The following is a 15,993-nucleotide window of genomic DNA, read 5'->3' on the forward strand; positions in this document are numbered from 1 at the left end:
TGTGTCAATGTCCATGATGAAGAAAATATTCCCATTGAATTTTCCAGAGACCCAAGTGCCTTGACTTTTTTCTATCAAGAAGGCTTACCTTCTACTTCAGGGTTTCGGCTGTTACTAAATTGCCGTGCCTACATATGCAGGTATACCCATACTCTGAAATAGAAACCCTCCATTGTTACTCAGAGCTAATCATGTTTGATGTGCCTCTTATGGAGTGGGATGATGTTCTCATTCTTTCATTAAACTTTAGTTTGATGACTCTGTAATGTAAATGTGACCTTAGAAAAAGCAGGAGTGTGGGCCTCTGGGACACATTGATACTAGTTCCTGAAATTCAGACCTCTAGTATCTACCAAATTGAAGGCAAATAGGCATTCAGTTTTTAACTTTTTATATAAAAAGCATTGTATTAAGTTGGCACTCATTTAAGTAGGAGTTACTGACCTTCGGATTAGAGCTTCATCGAGGGAATCTTAATAAAAACTGAGATTCCTATTAATAAATGCTTTATTCCCTATTAGTTCTGACTGGAGAAGCAAGGTCCAGAGAATTAAACTAGATTCATCAGCTCTCATTATAATGTTTGCATGGTTTTCCCTCCCCCCTAAAAAATCTGTTTTTTCTAGATTTGGAAAATCTGCAAACAAACCGCATCCTGAGATTTGTAATGTTTATTGGGACTCACGCCTTTAGTGTAGGGGACTGAGGCAGGGTTCCTCGGTGTAGGCACTAGTGGGGAGAGATGATTTCTCGTCGTGGGGGGCTGCCCTGTGTATCTCAGGCTGTTCAGCAGCATTCTTGGCCTCTACTCACTAGATACGAGTAGCACCCCATGAATTGTGATAACCAAAACGTCTCCAGATGTTGTCACATGTCCCCTGGGGGCATAGTTGCCCCCAATTGAGAGCCATTAATTTAGGATAATGTATTTATCAGTAGTTTTAGTAAAGCTCTAAGTATACTTGGATCAGATAACCATAGAAATCATGGGGAAATGAGAGCCTAACTAAGCTGAATTTTTAATCTGAGGATGCTTTAATTCATTTTCTCCTTCGGCTCATTGCCTTAAAATGGTGTGTGTTGGGATGGGGGGGGGGGTGTTGTGTGACTGTGGGAACCACTGTCTTCGTCGCTTGTGGTGAATTAATGATGGGAATATCTAAGCAGCCGTCAGATTCATAAATCACTAGAAATGAGAGGGATAACACGTAAAAGTCTTTCCCTTTTGTTTAGCAATTTATCATTTTGCCTGCACATTAATAAACAGAGCTCCCCTGAGGTAAGCCCTGGAAGATAAATATTTCTCCCTAATTTCCTCAATTGTAGCCAGTAGATCACAAGTGGGTGGAGAGGTCCTTGTCACCGCAAGTTGCCGGCTTCTTCCACCCCGGCGAGTAGCGATAAATAGGTACTGAGTACAACCGCAGGTAATCGGGCTCCGTTTTGTTTATATAACAGGCACCAGATTCCCCAGCCCCAGGCTGTCAGCCAGGCCGAGCCGAAAACGTACACTGTCCATATCACCGTTGTCCGATCACAGCTTTGACCTTCAGACTATGATAAGGACATCTCCCAACTCCTTGGTCACGATTCTCAATAATTCCCGCAGCAGCTCTTCAGCAAGTGGTTCCTATGGTCACTTGTCTGCAAGTGCAATCAGGTATGTATTTCCCCCGAATCCAGTATGTGTTTCTTTGATAAAGGGTCAGCGCTTGGCGGGCCCTGCATTTGCAAGACCCACTGCCTCTGAGGACGAACACAATCACGTGACACTGGGCCTGACCCGGGATGCCGGTCAGGTATCACTACAGTGGATTTTATTTATTTATTTTTTTTTTATTATTTTTTTTAACATTTATTTATTTTTGAGACAGAGAGAGACAGAGCATGAATGGGGGGAGGGCCAGAGAGAGAGGGAGACACAGAATCTGAAGCAGGCTCCAGGCTCTGAGCTGTCAGCACAGAGCCTGATGCGGGGCTCGAACTCACGGACCGTGAGATCGTGACCTGAGCGAAGTCGGACGCTCAACCGACTGAGCCACCCAGGTGCCCCTACAGTGGATTTTAGAGCCAGTTACTGGGCCAGTAATATTGTTTCGCAGACGTTAGTTCGTAGCCTGTACGGAGATACGGACTTACTCACTTATGATGGAATCCACTGTCTAGAGGCAGTGCCTATGGCCAGTCTTTCATCCAAGCCCCTCTTACTAATTCGAGTTCTCTAGAGAGAAAACCAGCTTCATACCTGGTTGTGTGTAACACATGGAGGAACAGGAGTGGAAATCAAAAGGCCAGGCATGGTTGTAATTCATGGCTGTTCACTACGCAGAAAAGGTCTACAAAGGAAAGGTGTCAGCAGGGTTTTTAATCTAATGGAAAATAAATGTGATGACATTGGAAGACCTACCTGTCCGCGGCGATGGGGCAAACGAGGACTTCCCCGTATTCCTGTTAAGTATTTTTAGCTTAATTTGAAAGAGCTCTTCTTGTCATCCTCCTTTGGAGTACACCGGGAACATTTCGACACTTCCTTTGGTGCTACATTGTGTCTGTACTTGTACATGAAGGGACAAACACAGGGTTCTGTAAACATGCTTGCTATAAAATACTTCTCACTGCTAATGATCAAACTTGGGCCGATGTCAATAAGTAGGGAATAAAAGTAAGCCGGGCGATGAATTGTAGGTGTCTTTACACTTGGTTTGAACTCTGTGCATTACCAAAGAGTTATTTCAGGCCTAGAATTAGATCATGTTCTGGTTAATTCATTATGCCACCGTGATTATCAGCTTTCGTGATCCTTTCCCCTCAGTTTTTTCCCCATAGTTGAAGAATTCAATGACTAGCAATCTTTTTGAACGGGAGTTTTGCAAACCACGGATGATTCCTTGCTTTAAAAAGTACATATCAAAAAGGCTGTTTCCACTTGCTTTGAGTAAGTGAGGATTTGTTTATAGATGTGTTTCTACAAATGGACAGTAACTTTAGTTCTTAATTGACGGGTGTTTCGTGATAGATATACATACTAAGGAAGCCCCAACAGTCTGGAAAAAAAAGGGTTAGCAGTTAGTAACATATCATATTAGCAAATGATGAATACCACTCTTTTTTCAACAATGTTCTCAATTACAGCTTTAATTCTTCGCTTGTTCAATATCAGTAATGCTCCTTGGCACACAAGTTAGTGTTTAAATATTGTAAATCCCCATGTTGACATGATGTCATTTTCTTCTGCTTTTCTTTGTTCTTTTAATATGCTCATTGAAGTGTGGAAACATGGAGGAAAAAGCAAGTAACTCTGCTTGTATGATAGCAGTCAGTGCTTAGAGAGAGGTCCTGGGGTGTCTTCAGGATTAGCCACAACAGTCACAGATGTAGGTTTAGAGTTGGGCGCGTCTGTAGTCAGAGTTCAGGTTTGCCCCCAGCTCTGCAACTTTCCTTGCCTGTCAGCTCTTTGAAGTTCAGTGTTCACATGTGTAAGCTACAGACAAGACACCGCTGTGTAGGAAAGGACACATTTTACGGATGCTGGCATGCATCTGCAGTGCCAGGATGAAGACCTTTAGCCACTGGCAAAGTCTCAGGACGACTGATCCTGGATGGTCCGTGCAGGAGATGAGCTATCACCGTTTGGCCGTGCGACCCCCATGACCCTCCCAGTCAGGCTCTGAGGAAGCATGCCCATTTCAGAACCGTAGCCTGGCTGTTTCTGCACTCCTGGCAAATACTCACAGCGTCTTCGACTGCCAGTGGCTGTATGTCAATTTGCTGAAATTATGTAACCGTTATGTGGCTTGACTAGAGGTCATATCATCAAAGTATGAGAAATATGGCATGCCAGGATATTCCCAAATGATACTCACCCAGAATCACTTATACACATTGATTTTTCTTGCTTCTTTTTGATTTTTCCTCCTCCTGGCTCTCTGCCCAGCTAGTTTGACTTTTTCCAGCATCTAAGAGCCTCAGATTAGAATACAGTCCATTGACGGTCACAACGTTGTCTTTCTTTATTCTCACCCCTGCCCCCATCTTCTCTGTCTTCTTGATCTGCTCACCTCTGCCCAGGTAATCTAGTACCAAATTCTGACTTGGCTTGATCATTTTCCCCTGCCTCCAAGAGCTGCCACACAGACCCTGTCATTCTCATTAGAGCTGGAAGAGGAAGTTCACATTTGGCCCAGCCACCATGCACTCATGTTCTTCCTCACCTTTGGATCCTTTCCATTCTGTCTTCTCTCTGGCAGCCTGACCTCTCATTCTTCAGTAGACCGCCAGTGTGTGTTAGGGTCAGATGTAGCTTTTAGTGCATGGAAGGCAACGCAGGTAACCCAGGACGTGATCGGCGTGCCATATAATACAGTAATTAGAATCATTATCATCAGCATTGTTTGTCCGTCCTGTAGCGGGAGTGATGTTAGTGCTTTGCTTGCCCTGTTCTCAGTTTGAACGTGTGCACTAAAAACTCACCTGGGAAATAATCAGTACATAGTAGGACCAGTGGATGTAAGGGAAAGAGAAGAAGCATGAGCACAGAAAGCTAGGAAGGGTAGCTAACTTCGTCCAGAGGGCAAGACACAGGAGCAAGTGTAGACTTAGGATGCGTGTAATCTCTGCCGTGCTTGGTGTGAGGCACTCATTGTTTTCATGTCACGGTGATTTTGGAAAGCATACTCTTCCCCTTGTTTTACGCATCAACGTGGTGGGCCTTTGCAAGAGAAAGTCGGAGAAGATCACATGCCAATTCTCCAATTCCCTGCTTTTTTTTTTTTTTTTAATGTTTACTTATTTTTGAGAGACAGAGAGAGACAGAGACAGAGTGTGAGCAGGAGAGGGGCAGAGAGACAGGGAGACACAGAATCCAAAGCAGGCTCCGGGCTCTGAGCTGTCAGCACAGAGCCCGATGCGGGGCTTGAACTCATGAACCTTGAGATTGACCTAAGCTGAAGTCGGACGCTTAACCCACTGAGCTACCCAGGTGCCCCATCCAATTCCCTGTTTTTTAACTGACCCCAAACGCATTTGCCTTTTTCATTGTTTTCGTTACCTAACCTGCTTCTGACATCAGCAGTGCACAGAATAATGTTGTTGGTTAAGTTGTAAAGAGGACGTTCAGTTTTCTAACAAACGCCATAGCGATCTTCACCTAGCGGTCCAGTCCAGGTGCTATTCTCCAAGAGGCTGCTAACAGGCTTGCCACTATTTGAAACGCCATGTTTGCTGGCTCATCCAGAACTTTGCTGTCTGCATCCCCTCTGCTAGAATGCAGGTGCCAGAGGGCTGTGTTTTCACGGTTGCACACTGCCCCCCACAACGTCTGTGCCTTGTCACCTTGACACCACTCAGTGGATATTTCTTGAGTGAATAAATGAAGGAGCTCTTTAGTGAGTAATTAGAATTCTCATCACCACCTTTATTAAAGGAACTTCCTACGTGGTAGATGAATAATTCTGACTTTCAGAATATTCCAGTCTTTATGAATAGTGTACGTCCATAGGTTGATAGCTATAGAGAGATAGAGGGATGGATACAAAATAAAGGGACAAAAAAAGCAAATGTCTCTCTTTGTGTATGGTTCTTACTTAATATTTCAGAGTGCTATAAAAATACCATGGAAAGCATGTATTGGGGTGCTTGGGTGGCTCAGTTGGTTAAGCGTCCGACTCTTGACTTTGGCTCAGGTCACCATCTCACAGTTCATGGGATGGAGCCCCACATTGAGCTCTGCACTGACAGGGGGGAGCCTGCTTGGGATTCTCTGTTTCCCTCTGTCTCTGCCCCTCCCCGACTCATGCTTGCTCATTCTCTCTCTCTGTCTCTCTCTCAAAATAAATAAACATTTGGAAAAAGAAAAGCAGCAAGTATTTATTCACAAAAGCCCCTTGGCATGTTTAAACACGATACTTGATTTTAATGTCTCACTTTTCAAACATCTTGTCCCAACGTCCACCATAAGCCTTTTTCTTATATATATCATGACTAAAATGACCATTCAGAAAAACCCCACGCACTTAGAAAGGTTGTGAAATATTCAACTGTCTCAAGAAGTTTTACCTTGTCTGTCTCCCTGAAGACTCCCGTCTAGGCCCAGATGATTCCCATTTATCAAAGACAACCAGCAGCCTCCGCTCTATGTGGTTAAGGCGGATGTTATAAATATCCACTTAAGGGCAGTACCGTGGCAGTACCCCTGCTTCTGCTGCTGCCTTCCCCTTGAGATTGAACTGCTGTCGGAAGAGAGGGCTTTCCAGTGACCCTCCTCTCCCCGTTGACTTCTGGTGAACATAAACAGAATGATGAGGAACCCACTCATTTCCAATCCACCTGTTCCAGTGTTCCAGCTTTGACCTTAATGGCCAACACAAAGATGGGTGTGTGTCCTTCGTGGTTTGGGGTCTGGCGTGGCCAGGACCAACGTCTCCCCGGAAGCAGGAGTCAGGTGCCCATCACCGCAGCGCCACCAGCGGGAACAGGCTGTCCGCTGCTAGCACCGCGGGCTCCGGCTGGGGACGGGACAGCCTGTGTGTCCCTGTCCAGCGGCAGCAGCCGGAGGAAGCGCGCGTCTGGCCAGTCCGCTGTCGCTTCCCGAGGCCGGACAGGAACAAGCTTGGCCTCCGCAGCAGCTCGGCTCCGAGCTTATGTGTGCTGGTCACAAGTTGGGAGAGGCGACATTGAGGGATAGGTGAACACCGTGCCAATGACCCCAGGGTCCTGAAACACTGATTGCATCTTCTGAAAGTGGCGACAAACTCCTGCCCCCAGTGGCAGCGAAAGCAATGAATACTAACGGAGAAAGATCGTTCTTATTTACTGCCATAGGTGGCCATTGGCTTTATATAGCCCTTCAGTTAATCAGTTAGTCATTCGCTCTGCAGAGATTTAGCTCCATATTCAGCTCTGTGCTGGTCACTGTGCTGGGCATGGGGGCTACCAAAATGGGTGAGAGGCATGACCCCTGCCCTCACAGAACTCATGAAGGGGACAAGCCTCCGATCAGGTACGAAAGAATGAGTGGGGCAGATGAGACCCTGGGACGGGAAGAGCTTGGCTATTGAGGACCGTCAGCAGCCCAGGGCGCCAGATGGCAGTGAACAGGGAGGGTGTCCCAAAGCCTGAGGTTGGAGGCAGATAGGGGCCAGGTTGTGCACAGCCCCGGGCCACTGATCCAGGAACAGCAGGAAGCCTTCAAAGCTCCCAAGGAGGCTGCATTGTGTCAGGGTCCAAGGAGTTGAGGCTCAGAGAGGCTAGTGGGCTAGATCAGAGGCGCTCAGCTACTTACGGGGCAGAGCCTGGTGTATCCCAACCCTGAACTTCTTTCTGTCCGCGAGGCCTTCCTTCACTTAGAAATCTCCAGTGGGAGGCACGGTTAAAAGGCCTGGGAGGAAGTGCTCTTCATAACAGGGGACCAGTATTAATACCTGAGGATGTTTTTGAAAAACTGATGTTTTTTTCTACCCACGTCTGCATGGCCGAGCAGTTACATGGAGAATGTGTCACTGGTATTCATGTTCCTGGAGGTCCTGTCTGTTGTTTGTTTAATGGAAAGTGGCTTTTTAGAGCTTTTTAAAACACTTCTGTCGTATAAAGCCGAATGGATTTTTGCCCAAGGCAGTATTCACAGAGCACATATGCGTCAGTGCAAATGTGGGGGTGATATTTACTTGCTTTGTGAGTGTGCGGGTCTTACTCGTGTGCTCCTTACTTCCGAGGATGCTGGGTTTTCCAGTAAACTTGTCCTGGGAGCTTTTACGGATGGAAGTGGAAGCTTTATTTTTCTGTTTTCAAATAAAAGCACGTGCAGGCATGTGTGTCCTGGGGCCTGTACATACACAAGTTCTAATAGGTGTCAGCCTGTTCTCAGCAAAACTGCAAAGAATTGTTCTTGCTTTGAATGGCAGCTCTGGTGCAGGAAATTCCACAGCTGTAACCAGAACGTGGACAACCCCGTTAGCGCAATAGCCACAGAGTGGCCACAAAGTCCGTTTTGATTAGAATGCCTCCTCCCCCACCCCCCGCCCCCACTTTTCTTTCTTCTCTCTTCTTGAAGCCGGTGTGTCCAACTGTGGGGTCCTTTTGTTACCAGGCATTGAGTGTTGCCTAACTTGACCTCAGATACCGGTTTCATGAGCCAAAGAGCTTGGAGAAATCGGCTCCGGAAAGGCAAATGTCCCCATTGGATTCTTTACACAGAAATTACATTATGAAGTTTCTTTTGTTTGTTTGTTTTAAGTTTATTTATTTATTCTGAGAGTGGGTTGGGGAGAGGCAGGGAGAGAGAATCCCAAGCAGGCTCTCTGCACTGCCACCACGGAGTCTGATGCAGGGCTTGAACTCATGAGCCATGAGATCATGACCTGAGCCGAAACCTAAGAGTCTGACGCTTAACCGACTGAGCCACCCAGGCGCCTCAACAGCATGAAGTTTCTTGATCCCAGTGCCACGGCCTAAAGTAATACATCATAAAAGTATCACGCACATTTCTGTTAAAGGGCGTTTCAGAAATTCACGTCTGAGCAAAATGCAACCACCAGAACAATTGAAAAACACGTTTATAAAAGTTAGCACTGATTTTATACTGAAAACAAGACATTTCCCAAGAATCCAGAGGCACCACATGTGCTTTACCCTTCATGCTGGCTGGAGATGGTGAGGGTTCCAGAAATGAACCTGGGATCTGATTGGCCTCCCTGCTGAAGCAAATTTAAGTGAGATGTGTGGAGCGCTGCTCAGTGCCCCACGGTCTCCTCCTCCTTTCCCCATCTAGGTTGTATGTTAACACACAGGGACCATAGCCAATTCAGTGCAAGTGGACGTCCCTTGGCGGCTCTCAGGAAAATCGCCATCTTACGTCTGGATGGAAGTCATTAAATAATAAAACGGAAACTTTTACCTTTAAGTGTGCAGTGGCTGGGTGATCCAGCCTCTAGCTATCTTTCTTAAAATTTACTTATTTATTTGAGAGAGAGAGAGAGAGCACTTGTGTGCCCGCACGAGTGGCGGAGGGGCAGAGAGGGAGGGAGGGAGAGAATCCCAGGCAGGCTGTGCACTGCCAGCACAGAGCCCAACACGGGGCTCAAGCCCACAAACTGTGAGATCATGACCTGAGCCAAAACCAGTAGTTGGACGCTGAACTGAGCCACTCAGGCGCCCCTGGCCCCTTGCCATTGTTCTTATGATTCCTCGGTTTATTTTCCTGGTTTTTATTTAGTGACAGACAGAGCTCTTTCAATATTATAATCCGCTCTGTTTACCCTCCCAACATATAGGACTGCAGCAGGCCAAATTAGGCGGCTGTGTTCTTCCAAGATTTCACTGCCAGGCACCCCACCCACCCTCTTACCCCTACCGTGTGTAGAATTCCTGCACTGTTTCTAAAACACACGGGCTTATCTTACAGCCATTTAAATTGGGTTTCATCCATCTGACTTGAATAGTAATGACTGTGAAATACATTTACGTATAGTAAGGTTGAATAAATGTTTAAGGAATGATTGTCTGCAATACCAACTCTAGCGTCCCCACTTACGTTATCATTCTAGGAGTTAAATATAAATTTGATTCACAGATTGATCACAAGGTTTCTGCACAAATGTTGACTCACATTACTTCCTTGGTGTGAAAAAAACAATGTGAAAGTGAAAACTGATTATGAATTTCAGAGTTCTCTATATTGATTGTAATAATATGTAACTTTTCCAATTTTAAAAATGATTTTATGCTTTGGGACTATAAATGAGATCTATAGAAGTACTTAGTTAAAACGTAACCGAGTTGAAGAATGACCTAGTGTGTGCGTTTTAGGACATTTCATTTAACATCTTTTCTTCCTACTTAACACTCCAAATTTTAGCCAGACTGGGGATACTTGCTGAGATTCCCAGACAGGAGACTTCCGGAGGAGTGAGGTGAGACTATGTATTTACTGCAAATTAAGAAATGAGGCCCAGTTTGCAAAATTTAACCATGCTTCGCAAAAGAAGATTGACAAGACTTTACCTCTATTTTTGGTAGAGAATAAATACATCAAAACTCTCTCAAAGATTCAGACTTTGGGAGTTTTCATTTTAAACCTTTGGAAAATAGAAGAGCTTTTTCCCACTCAGTTGACAGTTTGTTGATCATTGTTAGCTTAGCTCAGAGCTGAACATAATGGGGGAACTGACCGTGAGTAGTTTTTGTTTTTTGTATTGTTTTTTTAAAATGTTTATTTATTTGTTTTGAGAGAGAGAGAGAGAGAGCGAGCGAGTGCTCATGCACATGGGGGACAGGCAGAGAGAGAGAAGGGGAGAGAGAATCCCAAGTAGGCCCCGTGCTGTCAGCGCAGAGCCCAACTCGGGGCTAGATCTCATGATCTCACAAACTGAAATCGTGACCTGAACTGAAATCAAGGGTCGGACGCTTAACCAACTGAGCCACCCATACGCCCAAGTGACCGTGCGTGTGTAATTTTATTTACATGTGCTCAGAGTTCTATCCCCGAGTCACCAAACATAGAGGAATGCCCCTTTAAGGTATTGTATAAAACAAAAAACTTAATAACTGTGTATCTGTCCTAATGGATAGAAATTATATTTGATGGAAGAGAATACCACATATATTATAGTCAATGACCTAAAATCCCTCTTTTACTCTTTTTCTGCTCTTGAGAAAAGGGAAGGTCAAATTAGTATTGAAATTAATTTATTCTGACTTCATAACTGTTGTCCTAGGAGAGTGTTGCTCAAAGTGTTTTGCCAGGATCACTAGTTTCTAGAAGATCCTCTGCTGTATCTGGGCTGGGATGCTTGGAATACACATCCCGTAGTCACAGCACCACAGGATCCCGGGCTTGTGAAACCCACATTCCTCAGACTTCTGTGACTTTAGCACTTCTTTTTCTTCTCCTCCATAAGACTTATTTTGGGATCATTGTCTCGGCAGGCCTGTGACCTTGTTAGCACGTTGCTTGGGAAGATGGGGGCCATCTGATGCTTCTCTCCTAGTCTCATTGACTAAACATAGATAATTAGAGGTCACATTGTTATGAATGTTTGTGTGTTTTATGTTACTCCACCTTTCATGTAGTCATTGGGAAAAGAAGTGAAAGCTCTAAAAAGTTTTCTTTAATTATATTTAATATAGCTAGATATTGAGTGATGAGGATCCAGAAGTCCGATTGTAAAATTAATCTTTCTTCAAGTGATCCACAGGAAAGAATAGGGTGCACAGAAATGTAAAAGACTTTGAAGTAATAAAGTTCAGGTAGACCAAGTTTTAAATAGACTGTGTCTTCCTTTAGAGGACACAGAAGAGATTTATAAAAATTCCCAACAATAGCAATACTTTATATCTCTAGGAAATTATGAAATGAATACATGAACTATTTAGCAAGTTATTTTTTTTTTAGGGTTTCTAAAGGTAGGATTTATTTTTTGTTCTTTTTAATTCTGACCTCCATGTTCAGCAAAGACTATCCTCAGCCACTGACGTCCTATAGAACAATTGGAACCTAGACACTAATTTAGTTTCTACTGTGTTTTACAGACACGTTGTCAAATTGTAGCTTTCAGAGGAAAACACGCTTTCCTTTGAATGGACTGCTCTGACTGTGATCGGCCCCCAAAGATTCCACGTCTTAATCCCAGGAACGCATGAGCACGTTACCTTATACGGTAGAAGGAATTTTGTAGCTGTGGTTAAGGATGTTGGGACGAGGAGATGAGTCTGGATTATTCAGGTGGCCCTGATGTAATGAAAAGCATCTTTCCAAGAGGAAGGCAGGGGTGTGTCAGAGTTCGAGTTGGAGAAGAGGGTCGGAGTGATATGGGGCCATGAGCAGAGGATGCGGGCAGCTTCTAAAGTGCCTGTGGACTCCAGAAGAACACATGGTGGTTTTGTGAGCCACCAAGATAGTGTGTGTGACTTAAGTGATAGTAACTAAGCCACTGAGTTGGCGGTAATTCGCTGCGGCGGCAATTGGGAACTGAGGAAGAGATTTGGTGACTCGCTGCCTCACCATTGAGTGCCCGCTGTGTGCTGGGCAGTGTTCCAGGCACCAAAGGGTCAGCTCTTCGGGACCCTTCAGTCTAGAGGGAGGGAGGGTGTGACTTCGGAGTACGCCGGTGTGACTGGGGAACAGAGATGTCCAACAGGAGAGAGTGATTGGACCAGTCATGCCGAGGGGCTCATTGAGACAGACCGTGAGTCTCAGAAGGCCTTGCTGTCTGAGCAGGTGACGTGTAAAAGCTGAGACCCAGCCATACTGAGCTCAGGAAGGACACCGCAGTGCCCGTGTGCGGGCACTCTCCTGCTGATCCCTGACCCCCCTCCTGTGGGAATTCCTCAGCGGTTCTCCCCGTGCATCCTTTCCGTTGTTGCCAACATCCCTATGCAGTGCCCAAACATCACCCCTCTTCTGCTCCTTCCTCACCAACTCTGTCTCCACCTCCACACTCTCCGGAGAGCGAGCAGAGCCTTGGCTCCAGATCCTGGCTGATGCTGTGACAGAGCCAAGAACCACGTCTGTCATCGAGTTCTGCAAAGGCTCTGTGATCTGGAGGAGCAGCCAGCTCCCCGCAGCGCCTCGAGGAGCCAGCGGCGGCCCCGGCTCTGCAGGCTGGGACAAGGCCACCGCGGGTGCCCGCCACCGCCTGCCCTTTGCGTGTGGAGGAGAGAGCGCTCCCGTGGCTGGCTCCTTAGGAATAAGCAGCGAGGTTGAACATGCTCATCCGTTGTGCCTGTTCTTGTGGTATCCCTAAGAGTTGACACGGATTTTGGAGGTTTATTCCTGTCACCTGCAAAAAAGCAGGCCCACAAGGGGACGGGACGTTGGTTCCCCAAACAGGTCAAAAGCTGTCCCCGGCCTTCCTTCTGTCCGCTGAGGTCAAACTGATTGTACCTTGAGGACAGGGCCCACCCGGCAGCAGGAGGCCTTGCTCCCTGCTCTCCCACGTCTTCTTAAAAGGAAAAATAGACCCATCCTGCGTGGCTATGAACATCTGTACGTTACTCATATATACAACTGAGGGTGTTTCCTGCCCTATGAAATGGTTTCTCTAATGGCCTCGATTCCTAATCAGGTCCTGACTTTTTTGAGCCCCCAGATGTCGTGCCTCTGAGAATTAGAAGTGTAACTGACCGCCCATGCTCCCTCCCACGCCTGCCTGATCGTGTGGCCTCAGGAAACTCTGGCAAGATGTCTGGAGACTCCTGCAAAGTCTGTGTCTCACTGTAAATACGTGTGTAGTGGGCTCTTTTGGTTTTTGCTTTTTTAATGAGCAGAATAAGGTAGTTATACTCCGTAATACCCATTCACCAAAAGGAGAAGGGTGGGGGTGTTAAATCATTGTGTTTTTTGATGAATGGCTTGTACACTGAAAAATAAATTGGACAAACGGGCATAGAGCTCAGTGAACATGAAATCAGCTATTAGAAGAAAGCTTGTGGACAAATTCTGAGGCAGATATGCATCTTTTGATTAATGCCCTATCAATCATCCACACGGCTACCTTAGCTGAGTCTTGCCGTAATCATTCATGGTTGCTTTCGGAAACACACGCAGAAACTGTAGCACTGCAGAAACGGAATATTATTACTGATTTCTCCCTAACTTACTGTGAACAATGACTGTTTTCACCATGTTTCTGCTTTCCTTTATTAAAGAACTACAATACAGAATGAAAGGAGAGTTCCTCCAAGCCTGGCGAAATTCTCATAGGGTATTCTTAATGATATTCAGTCTTAAATGGGCAAGCTATTGTAATGCAAGGTTCTCTGTAGGAATAATAGTAATGTAATCCCATTGAAGCCGCCTTTCATGGATTGTAGTCAAATAGGCAAAATGTGGAGTCACATTAATGAACAGAGTATATCTTCGGAATTATTACTTAAAGTTGTTGAAATGGTTTGCATTTTGTTATTGTAATTATTATATTCTCAGTTAATGCGCTTAACAGCAATAGTAATTAACCCACCAGATTGGAAATTTGCATGAATTCTACCTTTGACATTACAAGAAACCCTGATTCTTTCTGGGTATTATGCAGCAGGATGGGGGAAATACATATATATGTTTTTTTTCACTGATTATTTTTAAGAAAGAAATGTTCATGAATGCAATTAGAGTTTTTCATGCATTTTTTTAAAACCATTAGAAAATTCCTCAAGAACACTTCATTCTTTTAAGAGGACTTGATTCCTAAACTGTGCTGGCACAAAGAATGGTTTGGCACTGTCTACTTGTCGAGAAATCTTTAGGTAATAGTGTGGCTTCCTCGGAATTTACTGTAGTGGCTTGGGCGATGCTGTGGCATAATGAAGCGGTGACAGGCATTAGCATGTATAATGGGCTTTCATAGGCATTTAATGCCATTTAGCTGGGAGAGGGGGCTGTGCTCTCCCATTGGAATATTCCTCCACCGAAGCCCATTGATCACCGATTTCAGCCAGGAGAGGTTAATCCATCAGCTTCTGTAACCAGACGGCACTGATGGAAATTCTTTAGGTGGCATTCTGGATGAACCAAGCTTTCCATCTTTACAAACAAATGAGTGATATGACAAGCATGGTGTTCAAAACACATTTAACCAATTGATTTTCCTTCCTCTTGTAATAAGATCTGGAGACATATGAAAGCACGCAGCGTGAGCCGAGATTAAAGGAATTGCCCCATGCGCAGGAACATACAGCACTGAGAGCCAATAAAAGTACTATAAAGCATGTCGTCACCCATTCTCATTTTTATGTGAAGTTTGTTATTGCAATAAATAGCTGTTATTGAGCAGACGCCTTTTGTTTCCGTTTTGCTGAAGCTTCTTTCAGGTGTGTGTGTGTGTGTGTGTGTGTGTGTGCGCGCGCGCACGCACGCACGTGTCCTGTATGGGTGCACGCATGCGCGTGTCCTGCCTCAGTACCCGTGTTTCTCTTGGAAGCTTCCAAGGTGTTCATCAATAACTGTTTTTAGCTTCTAATTTAAACAGATAGACCTCATGTAATTTGGGATGTAACAGTAGGCATAAAGATGCGCGCATAGCGCGCTTGCGGTAACCTCAGCGTTCTGCGTAAATGATGGTCTTCTCTTTATTTCCCCTTCGCAGCCCTGCCTTGAGCTTCACCTACCCTTCTGCACCCGTGTCTCTCCATATGCATCAGCAAATCTTAAGCCGACAACAGAGCTTAGGCTCGGCCTTTGGACACAGCCCTCCACTCATCCACCCTGCCCCAACTTTTCCAACGCAGAGGCCTATTCCTGGGATCCCTACGGTTCTGAACCCCGTCCAGGTCAGCTCTGGCCCTTCCGAGTCCTCACAGGTAAGAGAGACAGCTCGATGAGCTGATCCGTCTTGTAATCCTAGAGGAGAGCCACGTCACCTCGTGAGCTCCGAGCATGGTCGTGGCTTCCTTACTGTAACCGGTCTTCCTAACCCAGGGCCGCAGGCTTCAGGTTTGACGAATGCACCCCGTATGTGTTCCTCACCAAACAGTAGCTTCTTCTACCAGAGTCATCTCATCTTTGGTGGAAAAGCAGGCTGCCTGATGAGGCTTCCCTCTGACCTGGTGCTGTCTCTAACCCTGCCCAGTAGACTACATTGCATGAAGGGTTTGCTCTCATTCGGTTACTGTCCCTGGCGCCTAGAATCATGGGATACTTCACGGGCAGCATAGAACCATGCTGTGCCCTCTGTTCTGTGTCCTCTTATCGCCTCACTAATACTGCCCCGAGAAGAATCTGCATCCTTGAATTAGAGAACTTTGCAGATGGTTTCTTTTGGTTCCCTACCCAACTCACCACTTTGTTCTTCTAAACACGCTGTGGGAGCTCATTAAAGCCCAGGCCCCCCTGCTCTATTCTCTTAGCTTTTAAAAGCCACAGGGAGTTTTTAGTCCTGAGTGTAAACAAGGAGCTGCCTCGTGGATGTATTTTCTCACTTCAAACACACTTTCTGAGCTCTGCAATCGTGGGATGGGAGCATTATCAGTGTTATTGTTCTAATGCCAAATAAGTCTGCTTGTCTA

At 45.6% G+C, this 15,993-nt stretch overlaps 1 protein-coding gene across 7 annotated transcripts in view; it reads left to right on the forward strand.

The window, feature by feature from the left end:
- Positions 1-15,993, forward strand: part of GLI3 (GLI family zinc finger 3) — a 282,508-nt gene that overhangs the window by 193,055 nt on the left and 73,460 nt on the right. For all 7 annotated transcript variants that reach the window (XM_045494343.1, XM_045494342.1, XM_045494344.1 and 4 more), the window contains 2 exons: positions 1,459-1,660; positions 15,075-15,288. In XM_045494343.1, the coding sequence (XP_045350299.1) occupies positions 1,459-1,660; positions 15,075-15,288 (416 nt within the window). The remainder of the gene's footprint in view (positions 1-1,458; positions 1,661-15,074; positions 15,289-15,993) is intronic.

Source organism: Leopardus geoffroyi, chromosome A2 (assembly GCF_018350155.1).
Source record: "Leopardus geoffroyi isolate Oge1 chromosome A2, O.geoffroyi_Oge1_pat1.0, whole genome shotgun sequence".
Taxonomy (NCBI): Eukaryota; Metazoa; Chordata; class Mammalia; order Carnivora; family Felidae; genus Leopardus; species Leopardus geoffroyi.